At 36.0% G+C, this 22,919-nt stretch overlaps 1 protein-coding gene across 1 annotated transcript; it reads right to left on the bottom strand.

Annotated features, from left to right (window-relative positions):
* Nucleotides 1–3,669: 3,669 nt before the first annotated feature.
* LOC117431315 (somatostatin receptor type 5-like) lies at nucleotides 3,670–12,335 on the bottom strand. Its single transcript, XM_034052122.3, has 2 exons — nucleotides 11,819–12,335; nucleotides 3,670–7,467 (listed from the first exon to the last, which is right to left on the bottom strand). The coding sequence occupies exon 2, from the start codon at nucleotides 7,411–7,413 to the stop codon at nucleotides 6,313–6,315; it is 1,101 nt and encodes a 366-aa protein (XP_033908013.3). The 5' UTR covers nucleotides 7,414–7,467; nucleotides 11,819–12,335; the 3' UTR covers nucleotides 3,670–6,312.
* Nucleotides 12,336–22,919: the final 10,584 nt, after the last annotated feature.

Below are 22,919 nucleotides of genomic sequence, written 5' to 3'. Positions count from 1 at the left end.
ACTTTGTGAATCTTATATCATGGTACCACACTTATTACAGTCACCCATCTGTAGAGTCACTCTTCACAAGAAAAAAGAACTGTGCAACCTTTTTTAATATTATGAAGGATAATAACACATTTGTGGGCCTGTACTTGTTGGATCCCTTTGATTGCAAACACCGACCAAGGCACACACCTGACCAAATGGCTTCTCATGAAGGTGAATCTTTCGCGCTGGCATTTATGAAATCAGATTGACTATAAATTAGCTACTTGGAAGGATTTAATGTAAATAACATACCTTTACAGAAGAACTTGAAAATACCATTGAGATCCCATTATAGTGCGTAGTCATTGACAAACTACAGTATAAGTAGGAGGTTATAAATTAAACCCTTTTTTTAAATGGTGTTTTTTAATTCTATATTTTAAATTCAATTTTAAGGTAATAAACTGTATTTTCTTATAAAAGTGTTATGGGGGTCAATGTAAAATCTCCCATATAAAGAACATGTTTCATTTCTCTAGCTAGCAAAGGTTATGTCTTAAAATTAAGGGACGTTGTTTGGAGCAGAAGTGGAAAACATCTGGGCTCTGCATTGACTTTGATATTTGGAAATCACATATCAAACAATATCAGACAGCACTGCCTAATGCTAAAGCATCTAATTTTTCGGGTATTATTTCATCTGTTAAAAATCGTCCAGCTTTTATGTTTAATACAATTAACAAACTTCTTAATCCTAAAGCAACAGGCTCAGTGCAGGATGATCAAACTGATAAGCATGAAAAATTCCTTCAATTTTTCACTGACAAAACTGAAGCGATTAGGGTTCAGATGTCCTCTACTACAACTGCCTGTGCTCCTTCAGAGTCCTGCATAATTAGCAGTGTAGCTGTTAGTTTTATGGAATTTACATTAGTGACTGAGGCGGAGCTTAAGGCTGTGGTGCAGAAAATGAATTCCACAACCTGTAGTGTAGATCCCTGGCCTACTTGGTTTATTAGGGAGTGCCTTCCTGTTCTGGTTCCAACATTAACTTGCATTGTAAATTCCTCATTGACATCTGGAAGAGTTCCTTCTGCTTTCAAACTGGCTGTATTCAGACCACTACTGAAGAAACATAACCTCTCTCCTGAAGAACTTGAGAATTACAGGCCTATCTCCAACACCCCATTTCTTGCAAAACTGGTAGTGGCAATCGCACTTCAGGATTATTTCTATAGAAATTAGATGTTGGAGAAGTTTCAGTCTGGTTTCTGTTCAGGACATAGCACAGAGACTGCATTAGTAAGGGTCTGTAATGCTCTCCTTCTGTCTGCTGATTCTGCTCAATTATCTGTTTTAGTTTTACTGGGTCTTTCGGCTGCTTTTGATACTGTAGATCACAGAATCTTATTGGAGAGAATGCATAATCTTAATGGAACTGGAGGCATTGCCTTGGAGTGGCTTTGCTCATATTTATCACACAGGCACCAATTTGTTTCTTTGGGTCACTCATTTTTTGTGAAGTTGCACAAGGCTCTGTGCTTGGCCCTTTGCTGTTTAGTGTATATATGCTCCCCCTTGCATCCATCATTGCTGAATACAACCTTGGATTTCACTGCTACGCTGATGACACACAAATATACTGTTCATTTCGCACTAAATCAGAAATGGCAGCTGCTGTTCTGTCTCAGTGTTTGAGTGAGATCCAAGCATGGATGATTGCTAATTATCTGAAAATTAATCCACAAAAGACAGAGGTGCTGTTGATTGGCTCCAGTCACAGTTTGCCTAAATTGCCTTGTATTATTTTTTGAATCCCTCCAAGAGTGTAAAAAATTTGGGAGTTATCATAGATTCTTAAAGTCAGGAAATTTCTTGGTTCAGAATCTTGTGAGGCTTTATTGGGAATGCATGCATTTACTGGATGCAACAACATCAGTTGTTTTTCTGGAAAAGGGAAGCTCTCAGCTTTGAAACCAGAGAACTGTGAGAGAAAGTAAAGCAATATGTTCAAAGAGCTAGGATCAGAATGAAATGTATCTGCAGAGCTATTTGACAGCCTTGAAGCATTTATTTATCAACTCTATGGAAGCAAAAACAGAACAACAGATGGAATGTGGAAAAGGAGTTTGGAAGACATTCCAAAAATTACAAGTCCTGTGGGCATGGGGTGGAAACTAGAGGAACATGATGGGCAAGGTGTTCTTGTATTTAACAGGATGGATGGAGAACCAGCACAGCAGTCTGTCATTTGATTGTTAGCATGCAAATGTACTCATGCATGCACTGCATCTGACTGTCAGTGTATCTCTAATGGGATGCTGTGTACTGACATGTGCAAGTTAAAGACCTGCAATAACTAGCCTCAAGAGGAGCAGGACGTCATAATAGAAAGCGATGAAGACGATCCTGAGTTTGAATAAGAAGTTGCATTTGAAAAATATGCAAATAGTTAATAGCAAAGAGTTACTGGGTCACAAACAGAGAAATATGTGTCAACAAAGTAAAACTTCTGGAAACATAAGACTAATATAGCAAAACTGTATATTGGACTCAATGTTACAATACAATTGAATTATAAACAAGGTTAGGACATATTGTTGAAATTGTATGCAGTTTAGGTTAGGTTTCTATTTGGCTATGCACTACGTTATATACTGGTTATTAAGGTTATTAATGTTCCAATGTAAATATAATTTACATGCTTTTGTTGGTCTTGCTTGAACTATAAAAAGTGAACAATGAGTTATATTCAGTCATAAAAATCATATATAACATTAGCATTGGCTAAAATCATATATAGCATCATGACTGTGTGACACTGTCATGCGAATACATCGTGAAACAGCAAAAGGACGTCCTTTATATAAATTATACATTTATATTATATTTAATATAAATTCTAATTAGTAAAACTTGTACTTAGTACAAATTATATTTTATATAATTGTGTGTGCGTAGGTGCGTGCGTGTGTGTGGGTGTGTGTTTGTGGGTGGGTGCGTGTGTGGGTGCGTGTGTGTGTGTGTGTGTGTTGGAAAGGTAACCAGACAAACAAGTAGCTTATGCGTGGCGTAATTAGGAATGTGTGCAACAACACATGAATTCATTTCTCTTGCTAAATGTTTTTATCTTCATGGCAATGCTTGTAGCTCTCTTCACGATATTCAGAGTTGTTCTTTTCCTACTTAGTAAGCAGACACAGACATGAACCCCATGCCCCCTGTACCTCCCGGCTCCAGAGCCCCTGGTTAGAGACCAGCAAATCATATCTCTATTCTGCATGACGGTGGGTGAACTCTTAATATTTTTGTTCGACAAACTTTAATATGTCTGAGATGAACACAAAGAGTGCAAATAGATTACTGTACAGTCTCTCTCTCTCTCTCTCTCTCTCTCTCTCTCTCTCTCTCTCTCTCTCTCTCTCTCTCTCTCTCTCTGTCTCTCTCTCTCTGTTTCTCTCTCTCTCTCTCTCTCTCTCTCTCTCTCTCTCTCTCTCTCTCTCTCTCAAGTCACTTTAAAATGTACTGTTAGCTAATTAAATCAAACCCCCAATATAGACCCCCAAGTTCTTTCTTCTCTGACCATCTCTTTTCTAAACATGACTGCAGCAGTTACTGCACACAATCATCCAGGACTGAACATCAAAAGACATGTAAGGTCAAATATAGTATTAATAACATATTTTAGCCATTGGCCAATCATAATAAAACATCTGTTTTAATTATTATTGAACAGAAAATCTACAAAAACACATTACATTATCACATTATCACTACATTTTATTACCAGCAATTAACTCAATAGTAACTGGTAACAGACAGCTCCTTAATAATATTGATAACTTACTATTTCAGCATCACATAAAAACATGTTTAATGGTAAGCTAGTTCTGTAATTTTGCAGTTTAATATTCTTCTTCCCAGGTTATGCCTTCCGTTGATTTTTTTTTTTGTGTGTGTTACCCACTTTGAAACATCACATCTTGTCTATAAACATGCTTGGAAAACAGCGAGAGCATTACTGACTAAAAATCACTCTACAAGAAACACCATTGAGAAAAATACATTTAAAAAATAATACAACATATGAAGCTTTGGACAGACTTTTACTTAAACTAATAACCAAATAAATACACATGTACAATATATATTTTCAGTATGATTGTTTCAAGTTCAATACACAATATTATACAGATACATTACACTTGTATACATTGATTAATTAACATACAGAATATTTTCATTTGACACAAAGTTTGATTCAAAGTTCCGCACCTACACTGATGAAACCAGCTTCAACAAACCCTGATAATACATGCTTTTACGATCTAAAGAATATGACAAGTCTGTGTACGCGACACAAACAGTAATATAAATATAATCCATGATAAGACACAATGTGATAATGCAGCTAAATAATCTTAACATTCAAAATCCAAATACTATTAATATGTATTACTTTTTTTTTGTTTTTGTAAAACATCCTTTTTGTATCACCTTTACATGGTCACAGAACCAAAGCACTAGCTTGACAGTACATAGATACAGCTGCAGTACACTTAAATCTATAATAATGTCCCTCAATCTAACACCATGTTAGCAAAAAGTAAGTCCATTAAACTCTTGTTCCAGTGGCAAATTCACAAAAAAAAAAAAAAAAACATAATTATGGCACAACCACACTTCTAGCAAAGTATCAGAAACTGTAACAAAGATTTTACAATTATGTAATGCTAATATTGCCACAAAGAAATACCAACCAACACATTTTTTTTTAACTGCACAACGATGTAATGAAAAAATACTTAGTATATAACTCTTTTAGTATGCAGTATTCCATTCCAAAAAGGGCATTTCAGCATATGATCTGCCCTCGTTTGCAGAAAGGGATCTATACTCTATCTGTATGTACATAGGCTGATATTCCTGCTGAATATCCCTTCAGAAAAAAAAAAAAAATTACAGTGGACATTTTGCACTACTGCATGAGATTCCTAAACAAGTCTTTCTTGTTTTTACAGGTCTTTCATACAATTCACTACAAGTGAAACCATTTAGCACATAATCAAGGACAGTAAGTATGTGTTTGATATTAAAAGCCTCTAACATTGTTTGCGTATGGGTTCTAAACACCTAGCAGCTACACTGATAATATTCAAGGGAATCTGAACTGTCTTTTAGAATATTTTAATCAAATCTACTTTCACCTAAAGCTTGTGTGTGCATGTTCAACAAATAACTAGCATCACCTTTGAAAATGGAATGGCTTTATCAATCAAGTGAAGCTGAGCTATTTTAGACAGTCGCCACAGTAGAATTACTTTATAGATTTTTTTTTTTTTAACCAACATCAAAGTATTTAAATATAATAGTTATAGCAAAGCAGAAAATAACTCCTTGCTGGTGTGACACAAAACGGTAGATGTTCATTCCTTGTTGGATGTTGGAAACTGTTCCATGCACTCATACACATTTGTGTTTTTTTTTTTTTTTTGCAGATTGTACATATTTTACTCATTTAAGAGATTTTATTGAAAACACATTCACTATCACAGACACCATGGTACAGCAATATGAGGAGTTTCTGCTATTTACAAATCTTCTTGCGTAAGAATTAAAAAAGAGACCATAGATCTGAGTAGCAAGCCATGTTCTAGCAATCGCATTATTCTGTGAGGAATCCAACTTTTTAGACGCTATGACAGGCAGTGGGTGCTGAGCACAGAACATGGGTTATAATCTTAATATGACATTCAATCTTAGCAGTCGCCAAGGTTAAATGAAGGACTAGGAAGATTATAGCATTTAGGGCACTACTGCACTTTAAATGTATTGCATGTACTTGAAGCTGAGACGATAATCTATTCAGGGATACAACGATATTTGTAAGTAATGGTTTTGAGCTGGGCAAAAGCATTTTTTTGTGTTTGAAGACTGAGTACTGCACTTTTTTACACCTGGAAACTAACCCCTATTGAAAATGTTATCAATAACGCAAACTCTAAATTTTGAAGAAATATGCTGTTTGTAATGAAAATTGACTATTCCATATGAGCTAGGTTAACGTGACTGGTAAGACTGATTGACTAGTTTGGCACTGGAATACTCTTCTTAGACAATCAGCAACAGAATAAAAGGTCACAAAACATGCTCTTCTCACAGTTATTTTGTAAATTGAAACCATACAGTCATCGAATTGAATCATGAAATTAAGATGAATTACTTTAGAATTTTGGTCTGTCACTTCAATTCCACATGAATCATTCTATGATCTATACACATTTCTAAAAGTCCTGTTTTTCGTTACATATTGTTATTGTCTTAATGAATCTGGAACTTCCTTCATAACTGACTTGTTTGCATGTGGCCACTAGTGTTGTTGTTTTTCATGGTTAAAATCGATTCCTGAACGGCAACTTTATCTGTCCTTTGCGTGTTGGTCTCACCGTCTTCAACGCCATTCCCTTTGCGAAAGCACAGCACTTGTCGAAAGCTTTGTTTGAAATTGTCAGACAGAAAACCATATAGGACTGGGTTAGCACAGCTATTGGCATAAGACATGACCACCACGAAGAAATACACTCCGATCTGGACAGGTTCTTCTGGCAAGATGACAATCAGGTTAACTATATTCAGGATGTAGAAGGGTAGCCAGCAACATACGAACACCACCACGATAATGACCACCATTTTGGTGACTTTTCTTTCAGACTTTCTTCGCTTTGTCGACCCAACTCGTAAACCAGATGATTTGAGTTTGACCACAATCAGAAGGTAGCACAGGCAAATCACCAGCAATGGGCCAAAAAACCCTATAACTGATGTGTAAATTATAAAAACAGTGGACCAGACTGATGTTGGTTCCGGCCAGTTGATGTTGCAAGTCTGTATGCTGTCTTGGACGTCAGCAAATATGATTACTGGTAGCACAACTATAAAGGACAGTATCCAAACAGTTGCATTGATCATCTTGGCTATTCTGGGCCGACGCCACTTGGTGGACTTGATGGGATGCACCACAGCTAGATAGCGGTCAATGCTCATCACAGTCAAGCAGAAGATACTGGTAAACTGGTTGATGCTATCCACTGTCATGACAAGTCTACAGAGGAATATTCCAAAAGGCCAATAGGATAGGGCATTCTGCGTGGCAAGGAAAGGCAATCCCAGCATAAAAAGCTCATCAGCCACCGCTAAGTTTAGAATGTAAATGTTGGTAACCGTTTTCATTTTGGTGTATTGAAGGACTACGTAGATGGCCAAAGTGTTTCCACCAAGTCCGACTGCAAACACTATGGAATAAATGATAGGGATGATGATAGCGCTTACACCCTGTAGGGGCAGGTCTTGCATTGTTTTATCATTGTGAGTTAAGTTATCGACAGTAGATTGGTTGAATTCTCTTAAGCCGACATCCCAAGGAGGATCTGTAAAGACAGCCATGGTGTCCACAGTGTTCTCAGGGCTCCCAGATGAAAACGTGAAGGATTACAAATCCTAGAAGGAGAATAAAGAGACTGAAATCAACGTGTGTCGTCAACCCCTGCAAACTAAAAAACCTGCAGCCTGTACAAATTCTACAACCGGTTGTGATTTTACACTCATTAAATTCCAAAAGTGTTCAACACATTTAAACACATGGGGTTAATTTTAATTATATAAATAAATACAGATCTTAATACAGTTGCTTCTGTATTAATCTGGGTAGGGTTTTCCCACACTGTTAAGTTCAATAAAAATGACCCCCCCAAACTATATTTTCTCTATTTTCTTAAAGTATGTTTGGGATTACAATATTAAATAAGGTGCGGATACATTTGCACTAGATAAATCAAACCTCTAGCTGTGGTTTAACCCAGCATGGTACAGGCCAATTAAGTCAAACACAAAACAGCTTAGCTTTCACCTTTCCCCTTTGCTATTGGAAATCAGCACTCATTTAGCAGTTTATAATAATGCACACAGCCATCATAAGCAACCAATTAATCATAAACTCTTGGACCGTTCAACTAAGTCAAGTATATTTTTTGGTAAGAAGAAATTGACTTCATATTTATATGATTACATTAAGCATTTAACTTTCCATGTAGGTTTCACTTGCTTTACTAAATAATGTTTTACTGTAGTTAACATGTATTTGGGGTTGTTTGAAGAGCCTTGAATGTCACATTGTCTGCTGGTTTTGTGCCATTCAGGCGGGATGTAAATAGGGGCTTGTGTTTTTAGCTTCACCTTATATGGGTACCCACATTGCAGAAATGGACAGTCCCACAGAGACAGACTACACTTCACATTCATTTCCCACCTTTCACAATATGATATTTAGACATTTAAATATCAGCAAACAAGATATTCTGTTACATAAGAAGCATTGGAGCTGGGTAACATAGAGCAGAAATTCCGTCTGCTACACAAAATCCTCAATGCAATCGTTTATTATTATTATTATTATTATTTGTTTATTTAGCAGACGCCTTTATCCAAGGCAACTTACAGAGACTAGGGTGTGTGAACAATGCATCAGCTGCAGAGTCACTTACAAGTGCATCTCACCCGAAAGAAAGAGCACAAGGAGGTTAAGTGACTTGCTCAGGGTGACACAATGAGTCAGTGACTGAGGTGGGATTTGAACCGGGGACCTTCTGGTTACAAGTCCGTTTCTTTAACCACTGGACCACACAGCCTCCTATGTGGAGAAGCTAAAGTCACAAAGGAAAAGCTTTTTTCTCCAGAAATTAAACGTCTGTCATTTCCTGGTTTACTATTTTTTTTTTTTTTTACCTTATTTTCTGAAAAATACTACTCATAAATCACCTTAAAAACCTTAAAACATTAGACACGCATGCCTCTTTTCAAACTTAGTAGGATACCAAAACAAAATATGTTCTTTTTTTCCCCCTATTTTGCAAATAAATGTGTTTATGCAAGTGATCACTGAGGCAAGCCAACATGGTGCTTATATTACCGTAACAAACCGTGTCAGCAGGGTTGTATTGTAAACAGAAACACTAAGCCATATTACCATAATACCTAAACCACCGACTCTTATCTTTTCAACTTTCCGAAGTTACGCAAGGTTGTGCAAGGTACTTGGACAAACAGCCTCCAAGGAACAGCAGGTGCTCCTCCAACTCCAGCCTTGGGGCTACACTTCCTGATAAACAAGATGCTGCCAAACCCTATACTATATATTTAAACTTTTGTAATGTCTGATTCTGTGACTAAAATACATATTCAAGGAAATGTTCTACAATAGAATATTGTTTTCTAGTATAATACCTCTCTTTCTTTTATCTATTAACAAAGACTCAAGGCTTCGTGAATAGAGTCTGCAGCCCTGTGTTGTTGGATCTATTTGAAATAACTTACAGTGTGTACTGTATTCTTTCTGTGAATTTAATTTTTTCAGACCCTGTTGCAGACCAGTTTGTTTCTTTACACCATGAATGAGGGTTCTGAAAAAACTTGTTATGCCACCATTTTTAGATTCACAACACTCATGGTACTGTCACAACGCTCCCTCGGTCTGGAAGAAAGAAGGTTCTTTCACCAAGAAGTAGTAGAAGAATTGTGAGGAAGGTTAATAACAATCCGAGATTGACTGCCAAAGATATTCAAAGTGAACTGGCTGCAAGTGGGACTGGGGTTTCCATTTCAACCATAGGTCAAGTATTGCATGGTGAAGGTCTCAATGGTCGCAGGCCAAGAAAAAAGCCACTCTTAGGAAAACGTCACAAGGACAATCGCTTAAAGTTTGCAAAACGGTATTTGAATGATGGATATGAGTTCTGGTCAAAGGTTTTTGGAGTGATGAAACAAAAATCGAGCTATTTGGTCACACTGATGGTAGTTACATTTGGAGAAAGTCTGGTGAGGCGTACAAAGAAAAGAACACCACACCTACTGTCAAGCATGGAGGTGGTAATATCCTTTTATGGGACTGTTTTTCCTCTAATGGCACAGAAAATGTATTTCCAATACATGGTAGATATTGGCCAATCATCTGAAACCCTCCACTACAAAACTTGGTTTAAAGCACAACTGGACGTTCCAACACAACTACGATGCAAAGCACACATCAAAATCTACTTCAGATTGCTTAAAGAAGAATAAAATCAAGGTTCTGGAATGGCCTAGTCAAAGTCCTGATCTAAGGCTGTGCACAAGGGAAGTCCTTGGAATTTGAATGAATTGGAACAATTTTGCGTTGAAGAAATCACTAAAGAATCATGCCAGAAGCTCTTTGACAAATATCCTAATAGTTTAAAAGAGGTTATTCTTGCTAAAGGTGCCTCAGCTAGCATTTATTAATTTAATTTTCCTTGTCAGGGTATGAATACTTTTGAATTAGCACAAAAGCAAAACTTTTGCTACAAAAACATTTTCCTATAATATTTTTTTGAGAAATTTGTAGAAATTATAAATTTCCATTAGGGTATGTAAACTTTTGACTACAACTGTATATATATATATATATATATATATATATATATATATATATATATATTACAGTTTAATAATGAAAACTTTCCCAACAAAACTTACAGTAATATACTGGCCAAATTTGAATTTGATTAAAATTGTTAAACAGGGTGTATTTGTCTGGCATAACAGTGCCCTCTTTTGTCAATTTCTTTTCTTATTATTCTGTTAAATCTTGGCTGTAGGAGACTTTAGAACTACAGTATACAGTAAATGGATCAGTAGATCATAGGAAGCCATCATTACCACTGTTTTTAAAACATTTTAAACGCCTGCTGCCCTCCATTGACTGAAAAATGTGTTACACTAATAGCATCCCCCCTTTTGCTGCTCTGTTTCAGTCAGGAAGGGCAAGAGAGAATATCTCACAGACTTAGCTAGAGGGTTGACTGGAGCATGTTTCACCAGCACCAGCTTAAAAAAGATCTACACTAGTCCATTCAGACTTTTCCCAACATATATATATGATACTTGATCCCCTTGCTCTTTAAAGAATGTAAATGGCATTTCCTGAACTAGCCCAAATACCTTATGATCTACAATAAGTCAACGCATGTTCACAATCTTTTTTTTTTTTTTTTTTTTTTTTTTTTAATTAAGGTAGCCCGCAAAAGACTGCTGTTATTTATCAGTTTAACATCAGGGCTGATGAAAGAGCAATGTTTACTATCCTTATGTTTAAAGAAAGGGAAATGATTATGGTAGGTATGGTAGCCCGTTTAAATAGAAATAATCTGAAACAAGTTCCTAACTGAACTGACCTGTTATTTCATGCCTCAGGAGTGGTTCTTACCTTAACTATGATCTATTATGGCAATATTTGTCTTTTGGGGTATCTTCTGACAAACCTGAAATATTCTTGATGGTTTTTGGTAATTGTATAGTTCCCATATATTCTGCTGTATGACAAGATTAGCAAGTTCTGGACATCACCTTAAGCACGCCTAGCTGTATAGCTCTATACCAACTAAATAGAGTTATAGAAATGCAGGGAAATGCCAGGCAAATAAGTCACTATGCAAGATATAGTTCCAGGAATTCCATATATCAATTGCCTGTAATGTTATTGGAATTCAAATTAAATTCAATTGAAAACAGAACTGAGTTTCGCAGCATAAAGTACAGGCTAGTTCTAGCCTAGTTACACTGTTTTTGAATGTGCATGTCTGAAATAGATAACATTCACAGAACGGATACTAAAAGTAAAATAAAAAAATAAAAAAATATAAAAAACACGGTATTATTTATCCACTTAAATTCTGTCGTAATTAAGCTTTAAAATAAACTAATTCAAAAATGTAGTTTTCGTGTTGTATTACGTCTTTATACCTTCATTTCTAATTTCATCAAATGTTAAAACCCGTACCTGTTTTAGATCCTGTCCATAACCTTCGGCATCCCCTCCACCTTGAACAAGTTGTCACTGTCGTTCAGTCAATGTCTTCATCTTTTATCCAACCCAAACTCTAAAAGTAATTTTAAACCGCCGCCAGCTATCTTAAACGTTGATATTCTCAGTGCGTAATCCAGCTATACCATTCTCAGGAAATTATTGTAGTACTTGTGCACGGTTTACAAATGAGCTGTTACACTACAGGTATGGTGGTTGTTGTAAATTGTCTTTCTACTATGTGTGACTGCTAATTCATTTACTGCACATTTTAGTGTGTGTGTGTGTGTGTGTGTGTGTGTGTGTGTGTGTGTGTGTGTGTGTGTTTTGTTTGTTTTTATAACATCTACTTTTGTTGAAGTCTGTGTTTTAAATAGCACATATGCAAAAGTATGCCCTTACTAAGAAAGCTGCTGGGTTTATCTCACGTCGCATGTAGTATTCAGCTGCTTCACTCCTTATGAGTCCCATTGGCTGGAGCGCTGGTATTTAACAGTTTAAAAACGTGACAGTGTTTGCTAAGCACCTATGCCACGGGAGGAGAGTAGCTTCTCCAATGATGCATCGTTTTTGCTAAGCCTTTTTAAAAGTCTTGTGTGGTCCTGGTTTTTCTTCATAGCAGTTTGATATAAACATATTGCTGTACCCATTCACAACCCGACCAAGGACACTGCGATTTTAAATAGACATTATTGAAACGGTTCGTATCTCATCTAGAAAGAAGAATGCTTTGGTATACTTAATGTGCCTTTACACGTGTTGTTATGGCATATTATGTATTTATTACAACGATATTATTATTATTGGCGATAGTAGAAATACTACTTCAACGACCACTACTACATAAAGTTACGCGCACGCACACATACACACACACACACACACACACACACATATACACACGCACACACACATATATACATATATACGCATTATTTATATATTATATATTTAATGTATAATTCAGCTAAACAAGTTTAGCAAATTTACACTAAAAATTATTTAAACTGATGTCAAACTATACATGCTTTACTCCCTCTAGTGGCAAGAAGGTAACTAAAATGAATAGTACAAAACGACTGTAATCTGCATTACATTTATTTCTCTTTTTCTTAATTAAATTAGCATAAACCTGGTTGCAAGTGCACTTAAGCCTTCATAAGCCCTTAAAAAGTAGCATTTGTAACCATGGTAATTTGCATTTCCAATATTTTGTTTAAAAATAATTTCCCATTAGGTACTGTAGCAAGTAGCTAAACCTCCCAATTACTTAAAACTGTGCTGCCAGTGCATTTGAGCAATAACTGCCTTAATTAGCCCCTAAAAAGTCGTACATTTGCACTTTAAATATTACATTTACTACTACTACTACTACTACTACTACTACTACTACTACTACTACTACTACTACTACTAATAATAATAATAATAATAATAATAATAATAATAATAATAATATTTACAGATGACATTTGACAAACTAATCAATCGTAACCCATTTCCTAAAAGCTGAGTGCCTGTTCTGCACAAATCATTTACGTGTGTGTTCTTTGTTAGAACCCTTTTCAACAATCCACCTGTAGTTCTGAGGACTCTTTACATGTGCTGTGGTTGATTACCTGTAGATTTGATGTTACTTAAAGGAATCTAATCGTACCTATAGTGGGAGGTCGAATTAACTACCTCACAGTCCAAGGAGAAACACCCCCAATAAAGTTAGCAAACCAGATATAAACAATTTAGACCTTTAACTTATAAGAAGGCTTAACTTGATTCTTATTTGTTTTCGGATTGTAATGGTGTTTTTTCTGTTAAGTTACAAAGACTATTGGAACTAAAGCATTTTCTGACTGTGACCACCTACTAGCTGTTATACCAGGTTTGAAGAAATTAGTAAACCTAGTCGAAAAAAAAAAAAGTTAATTCTTTACAGAAACCATGCACTTACATTGTTGGGCAAAGATTTTCCATCAGTGTTTTTATTTTAAAAACCTTTTCAGTGCTTGTATTTCCTGAGGTCAATAAACGACATTGATTCAAGCAAGCTTCTGAAGTGCAATGCAGCACACTATTTCCATGTTGTCTTTGGGTCTGCTTAGTTTATTTTTCTGCTTACTAACCAACTAGCACCTTGCTCTGTTTCTGTTCAAACAAATGTTGTTGTTGTTTTTTTTTTTGGCATATTGTTTAGTTTCGATAATATATTCATCTAAAGTCAAGAGTCTAAAGAGACTCTTTTTATTATTATCATTTTCTGGCATTTACAGAGCTCAGTAGCCTGAGATATCCTTATTCTTCATGATAATTCTTGAAAATGTACTTCTTCCATTTCTGTTTATCTGGTTCCATACCTGGGTGATTACGCACACTAAATGTATTCTAGTTGATTCACTGAGATCAGTCCTTATCAATTCAATTTCAGACTCAATTCTGTCCTTTATGGGAAGTTTGGGAAGATAGGGAGTCAGCAGATAAGATGGCTCAAGACCTTGATGGTTTTTGCATAGTTAACAAAGAAATAAATAACCACGTTGTAAAACCATAAGAAACGGCAGCTTCTTTCCTTTGAGGTCCTCCCTCGCTCACTGTTTGATTGATTTCACTTTATCCTAGTAAGAAATCAGATGTATGCTCTATTTATTAACAGCGTTACTATCAGAAAACCTTCTACTTGCATTGATTAAATTGGAGAGGCTATCTTGTTTCTTGGAAGACAAATTAAAGGCATTTTTGAGGACTTTAATGATAACTGTAGCATTAACCTCTACAGGGACACCGCTTACAGGATTGGATAAGAAAAAACTCCTACCTATTTGAGTAAACAGGCAATCCCTCACATGGCTGATTCATTTGTTTTGCAAACGGTTCACTGACATGACTTATACAAGCTGAATCTCCCTGTTGTCTGTGGTGTTGTTTTTTTTTTTTTTTTTTTCCCAGAGTGCAAGATAATAGTATCCTAATATTATTCTCTGTAAAGACCAATAACAGTTCATTCTACATTTTCATATTCATATCCCAAAAATTACATTATGAGAAATAGGTTTATAATAATAGACTATACTATAAAAAAAAATCCTGACAATCAATGGATGTTCTTTCCAAAACACTGTCAAAGTGGGACTGGTCATTGAGAATTTAACTGAAGCAGTGAAGCACATTTGTTTTAATTCTCTATTTCAGGGTCATTAAATCTAAGGTTGTCAGTCTTTTTTTAATCTATATGGGAACAATCGTTTTTATATTGAACATATACTGATCAAATCTTCATCACCCGGCTTTCAAAATTAACATAGATGTCTGAGGAATAGCAAATGTCTTATTAAACTAATGTAGCTTATTGCATACCAATATGTTTCCTTCATTTAATTGTAGATGACAGTCATTTTTCACTTGATTGCACATTGATCTGAAAAATGCTTTGTATTCAAGTAGCAGCAGTATGAAATATCCTTGTACGCAGATAAGGGGTATGAAATATATCATTTTTGCTGCTATGTTGTTGTAAACGTTCTTAATTCTACATTCTGTCGGCAAATCATACTGTGCAACCTGCAATACCAGGTGATAAAAGTTCTTCAGTTTCATAACTCAAAACTCCTATTCTGTATCTTTGTGAGACCAGTAAAATCTATAGTACATTTCGTTACAAGAAAGGAGGTGGGAGGCATGGAATTCACAGCCACAAGCAAAGGCATAAAGAATGTACTGTAATCAAATTTTGTAGCTTATAGAACAAAGTGTAGCTTACTCAGAACATAAGTTGCAAGCAGTGCCTGGTTTCACAGTTGGTGCCAATTGATAATACAGTACGTGAGTCACGTCTAGGAGCTACATTCATGACTACTGGCTGATATGATGATTACTGTGGGATGTCATTTTACACAGTCTGCGCTGTATCCTTCAGGCAGATCTTCTACTCTGTTCATTTCTACAGTGTCAATGTCTGGCAAGAATCAAAGATAAGTCATTTTCTCCTTTCTCAGTGCGAAAGACACATTCTAATTGAATTAAAATGTCTTTATCTAACCAGAGTAGAGCCCTTGAGATACACATCTCCTTTCCAAGTGGGTCGTGGCAAGAGAAGGTGGCAAGAAATAACATTATAAAATCAATGGCAAAAAGAAATTTCACATTATTCCATTTTTTAAAGTCTGTCTCTCTCTGCCTAAGTTCTCTGGAATCAATCAAGCCCAGCGTACATTTCTCTCTCACTTATTTGCATAACAGAAAAAACAAGATACTGGGAGGACTGCACCCAAAACCACCGTCCCAACAAGTATTATACAATATGATACTGTTAACAGCGAACACATGTCATTCTCATTTTGCGCTTTCACTGAACAGTACATTGTGACTGTACATATGTTTGTATTGGGTGTTTGGTAAATACAGTACATAGTTTATTGCTCTGTGGGTTCATCTGTTTTCTCTGCATTTATCTAAACAGAACACAATTGTATCAGTATAAAATACATATACACATTTCTGGTACACTGCCAAAGTGTTTGAATAGAACAAAAAAAAAATGAATTAAAAAAAAAACTTGTTTGATCAATGTTATTACAATCCTGACATTTTCAAGGTCAAAACATTTTGCAGAAGCCTGACTGACATTATTGTATGTAATATTCCATTATGGCAAACACAGCGGGAAACAATTGTGTACAAATTAAACTCGTTTTGCAGATATTGTATTTATTAGTTACAAGACAAAACAAATTAGCAAGTTGACAAAGTAACTGCATGTGTATACTGCATACAGCGCCATCCATGTCAAACAAGCTCTGCTTTCATTATGGAGTCCGTTCAAAGACGCTCTGTTATGAAAGTTCATCTGTTTTGTTAAGGGCCTTACAAAGTGTGTGTGTGACCTCTGTGACATGTTAGCCTCTTTCTTATTACATGCAATGCTTGTTGGTGCCTGGAAACGACACAAAAAACACCCCCAGTTCTTCATCAATCTTAAATCAAGTTTAAGATGTTTCTGAGAGCAGTGACCCAGCATGTATTTACTGAAAACTGGGACTGAGTCCTTCTCATTTACTCATTACAAACAGTATATTGTTGCCTGTAAAGAGCAAATATATTGGATTTTATTTAATTTGATTGAGTAATGTTTATTATTTTCAAATGGACTACATTAAGAACGAAGGTAATTTATCATTAGGGAGATCAAAAAATAAAATGGAGTGTCGTGATTTATATTCATTTTTCTGGTCTGTAATGCATGGGATTTCATCAGTTATGCTGGGCTGGAAGGAGACAGCTGTAAGGCTTGGCGACAGATTGTCTCTGTGAGTGTGGACCAGGCAACATGTCCACGTGGTGCGCAGGGTGAATCTTGTAGTCACAGGAGAGCAGGCAGGTTCACGTCCTGGCTGTGTGAGGTTGCTGGTCTTCACTATGGACTGTAAAGAGGCCATTGGCTTGGTCATGGGATCAGAGGACTAAAAAATTCACTTCACACTCCTCCTACTAACTCTACTTTAACTCTACACCAACCTCACTGTCCACAGATCCCATTTTCCATGCCCACTCTGCAGAATGTCGTAGTCAATGATGCTTAGTTTTTTTGTTTTTGTTTTTTGTTGTACTCAAAGGCACCAACGCGTACCTGTTGAATGGGGTTCTCTTTTTCATGGCATGGTTTTATGTAACTGACCTATGGTCTACAACATGCATTGTTAATGATGCAACAACTATCTCACCATCCATCTTCACATGTTCACTCTGTTGTTTGTATTGGTCTGGTATCAAAGGAAATTCATCAGTGAAGACAGATGTGTCACTGTTGCCCATAAGATTAGCCTACTCTAATGTGTTTGCTGCTTTCGTCCCCTCTCACAATCCCTTAGCAGTCTTCAGTCCTTTTGGCATTTTTGTTCTGTCATTCCTTAATTACGGTAATGCTCTGCTGTTAAAGATTTAAGATAATAAGTATTTATTCAAATGAATTTCGTAAGTAAGATTTTTTTTCTGCATTAGTTACTGTCAAGACTAGTACCACATTTATTAATGTACCATAATTGGAACTATTGAAAAAACTAAATAAATCAAAATAAAACTGTGGTGGGGGTGGGGGTGGGGGTGGGGGTGGGGTGGCTCAGGGGGAATTAACTCAGAATCCAGTCTTTCTGAATCATTAGCTGATTGATAAAAATAAGGGAAACCACTGCACTTGTGGGATGGATTGGTCAATGCAACTTTGCATACATTTGAAGAGGGATGACAATTGTCTATCCATGTATAAGATATTTTGCATCAGCATTGAGTGGTCTTGAGCCAAACAGGAGGTCCAGTGAAAATATTGAAAATGTTGAAAAAGCCAATTTAAGTTAAGAAAACATCATTTAAAATAGTGGTTAAGATATTAAACTATATATATATATATATATATATATATATATATATATATATATATATATATATATGTGTGTGTGTGTGTGTGTGTGTGTGTGTGTGTGTGTGTGTGTGTGTGTGTGTGTGTGTGTGTGTGGCATAAACAATTGTAGTAAATGCTGGAAATAATCCACATATGGGTACCACAGCACCCTCTATAGGATTGAAGAAAAACAGTTTTCATACAACAAATCAGCCTGTGTAGCAGTGGTACCTATATTGATTCCAAATGTTGCTTTTAAGCAAATTGTGACAGTAACAGAACTGATAATATTAAGTGGGGTTCACTGTACATGCCCATTCTTATTTATTTTTCATATTTAATTCACCAGATCAAGGCCAGAGAGTGAGGATCCTGAAGATATTAATAGCTCGCTCCGGCTAACTTCACTGGTGGAATTGCCACCTTTTGAAAAGGTTCGTCCTGGACAGATGGTGAGCCGCAAAATCAGTATTCAGCGGTCAGGGTTTTAATTTTGTCTTTATAGACATCACCTCAGTCATGTGAGGAGGAGTAAAAACAATGCTGCAAAGCATAGCCATAGCATGGTGCCAAGCACAAGTTCAGTGTGATAAATGTTGTAAGCAGGGGAAAGTAGCAGACCATTTACTGTGGAAAACATCTGGTGATTGCATTTAAATATTCTGTAGCTCAGTATTATACAGCACTGTATTAAAAAATAAAAGTGATACTGCCTTAGAAACACATTCAGTGGCTGGACAACGTTCTAGAAACACATGCAATATGTAGCACAAACTTTGTGTAACTAGACCTTAATTGTAACCTTATTTTATATTGCAAATTGTCATCCCTGGCATGTATTGTGTACTATATAAAATCTGTAACTATCAGAGAGATTTGAGAGGCTGTTATTGGGAACTGATGTATTTCAATGTCTTAGTGTGCATTAAGAAAGACTTACTGAATAGCTGGAAACTTACTGTCCTGTCTTTCACAGACATCTTTTTGTCCCTTGCAAAAGATGGTGGCATATCTTACTTTAAAAGATCTGTAATAAAATAAGAGCCAAATTCATACCTTTGTATTTATACCAAATGAAATGAGTTGTTTGGATCTATTGCCTTAAACATGGTCCCTTCAATAACTGATATACACTGTATATTTTATTGGAATGTAAAAGACTCATCATATTGATCATTAATGATTTATACTGGTAAGCCATCCGTGTTGCACTATACCCCACCAAAATGTTTCTGTAACACCAATTACGATGGACTGATTTTAATTCTATTAGTATGTTCTTGTTACCCAACAAGGCTTTATCTTTCGGTAAGAGGTTTCTATCAGTACTGTGCATTTTGATTATTGCAGTTAGAGTCAGTGGAATACACAGAAAATATACTCAAAACATACACACCGTGTTTTCCAGGTTAGCATCGCCTCTCAACTTGAACCTTGGAGGTTTGCAAAGAAATAAAACGAGCCATTGAACAGTTTTATAATTCATTCAAGGTTTCTACCCAGGATAATTACTCCATGGTGACTGGATTTGACACATTGTTCTGTCATCAGGTCTCATTGAGTTTTATAAAAAGTATATTTCTGTTACTAGAGAGGAACAGGTTTGATAGGGACTTAATTGAGGTGAAATTCCAATAACTTGCTTCATTCTCTGTACAAATGAAGAAGCGTGAAGAGGTGACTATATATTAATTAATGTCTTATACATAGAAACTTTCTTTTCCTCTACAGACCCAATAGTAGTGTGCACCAATACTTGTCTAGGGGTAGTGTAAACAGGAATTGGACAACATAATGGAAACACCTGCCATAACACTGTCAACAGGCAGACAGGACTGAAACTGGCTTTCTTGAGTGAGATTCTTTAGAAGGGGTGAACAGTCATAAACATGTGTAGCTTGTAGACAAGCTGTCCTATGGTTTACCATACATTATTAGGCTTTTTGCATGGTGTATTACAGTACATTTTATAACGGCCACAGTCTATTTTCCCTAGCCATCAAGACAGAAAAAAACAAACACATAAAAACACATCAATAATTACATCTATCACATATTTAATTATAGCTGATTTTCTAGTGAAGCTTTGAGAAAGTGGTACCTATAATTGCCCCTGTAAAGGGCGTTGCTGTGCTATCCTTTCCATTAAATCTGCTTTTTTAATTTAAAATAATTGAAAATAAACCAGTTAATAAAAAAAAGGTTAAAACAAAACAGTGAAGACTGCTCCCCCTGGTGTTGAGTTGATGTATTTAGTTTTGGAAAATTATTTGTAATTTTGCGTGAATTGACTGGAGCAGGGCTGTCCAGCAGATGTACCAGTGGAACGAAGTATCGTATTCAAGGCTCTTAACCGGTTTGAAGGGCAATCAGTAGTCTAGAAGCAAATACAGCGAAATGCAGCGAAATTGATGAAAGTCAAGCAAAGAGTATAATATGCCAGGTTCATTTTACATGGAGCTTTTATATATATTTTTTATTTCTGTTAGCATTCAAATTGCTATACTGCAGCTCCTGTGTATTAGCCTTTGTACCCTACATTATTACAGTCTTTAATACTGTCAGCTTACCAAACCTACAGTAAGCCTGCATGCTTAGCTGGTTTATATCTATAGGCCTGGAGTCTGTAAAAAAACATGTATTTTAAATATAATAAAGAATATATTATACATATGTGGACTATATATTTAATTCTGCCCTTTGGCCCTACCTATGCTATACATGCTATACAAAGGAGGCTGTGTGGTCCAGTGGTTAAAGAAACTAGCTTATAACCAGGAGGTCCCCGGTTCAAATCCCACCTCAGCTACTGCCTCATTGTGTGACCCTGAGCAAGTCACTTAACCTCCTTGTGCTCTGTCTTTCAGGTGAGATGTTGTTGTAAGTGACTCTGCAGCTGATGCATAGTTCACACACCCTAGTCTCTGTAAGTCACCTTATAAAGGCGTCTGCTAAATAAACTAATAATAATGTGCAGATTGTTGTACCCCATCAAGTTTACAGAAACAGTTTAATTTAAAAAATAATAATTAATTAAAAACTGTAACTGAATGGATGAGTCTATTATTAAATAAGGACAAATATAATTTGCAAATGTGTTTTAGATTTTTAAACACATACTTAATTCATGGTATTGCCTAGAGTCACTTCAGTTCCTAATTGTTTACCAGGTCAGCAATTGTTCCAGTTGATGTACTCGATAGCTCTTTAAAAGAAATCAGGACATTTATTGGTTTATAAAAGAGTGCACGAATTTCCTGTTTGAAGATCTCCCCAGGATATAAACACAATAATCACGTTTGGCTTTTGTTCAGCAAACATAGCTAACTGAATTTATAGAATGAGCCCATGGCTTGCATTGATTTTACTGTAAGTTTTTTGTTCTGATTTTAGCATTCCTGTACTTATCTTATAATCAAAATAAACTGTTTTACAAGAAACAGTTCTTTATACAGATTGTATTCAAAGTAAACAGTTGCACCAACTTGATGATTGAAAATCTGACATGTTGTAATTGTATTGTACATGACTTAATAAAATTAATATTCTACAAGCGTGCTGAAATAAAGCTGGAAAACTAAAATCTAGCCACTGTATATAATATACTAGCTTGTGGAAAGTTTGTATAATCGGATCTGCTGATCCTCCTAACCGGACGATGGAAAAAGAAAATGCCACAAGTCTGTTCTGGCACATTGGAAAACACTCTTTCATGGTTGTGGCCAGATTACTTAATGTTAGTGATGTCAGACACCTGGCAATGGAACTGTGGATTAGCAAACGCATGCAATGACCAACTGCGTCCTTATAAGGAGACTTAAAACATAAAAATCAGGGACACGCAGTCACAAATAACCACAGAAACATCTGTGGCCTGGAAACATTTTAATTTAGCAGTGTCAGTCAGAACTGTTTTTGTTTACTTTAATACTAATAATATTTAAATTGTATATTTTTTAGTAGAACATAGAGGTTACAAAGAATTGGAGATTATTTTGCATTCATTGTTTTAATGTGATAGCACTCAATGTTAGACCTCTGTATTTTATTTCTTAGTACAGTGTTGTTATGGGTAGCAGAAACTGCATTCTACAATAACCAAATAATACAAATTAAAACTAATCTCTTGGGATGTGCAACACTACAACACCGCCAGACAGCATAGACCTAATGCAGTGATTCACAATTGCTTTTGCAATAGCATGCTCACGGCATGCTGCTGCTGCTGCTGTCTCAAACATTCCTGCCACTGCACACTTATGCTAGGTGGCTAGTATAGCTAAAGAAAACTCCATTTCAATTTTGATATTTCTATACCACACCTCCTGGGTCATTAATCAGCTGCTGAGAAGTAATTTCACTGCACCGCTCAAAAAAGATTTCAAAGAAAATACCAGGGCACATTTTCTTAGAGGAACAAACAACTTAGCCTCAGGGAGGAGCAGTTAAATTGCTGTTCTGATTGGTTTCTTTCTGGTTTAAACCGTAGATTTCTTTTTTTTTCTTTCATCTCAGGGAATGTGTCTTTGCATTTGTTTCAAAACAGGTCCTGTGTCTGACTGGTAGAACACCTTTTAAAGGTCATATTGCCACTGTTAAGCTAAGGGAACACAAGCCACTGTGGCTTGGAACTTGGTTTCAGGAGACTAGGTTTCAAGCCACTGCATGGCACACCAGGGGAGACTTGAGGTT

This window comes from Acipenser ruthenus, chromosome 22 (genome assembly GCF_902713425.1).
Source record: "Acipenser ruthenus chromosome 22, fAciRut3.2 maternal haplotype, whole genome shotgun sequence".
Lineage (NCBI taxonomy): Eukaryota > Metazoa > Chordata > Actinopteri > Acipenseriformes > Acipenseridae > Acipenser > Acipenser ruthenus.
The sequence above is the reverse complement of the archived record's forward strand: the minus strand, read 5'-3'. Positions and strand labels throughout refer to the sequence as shown.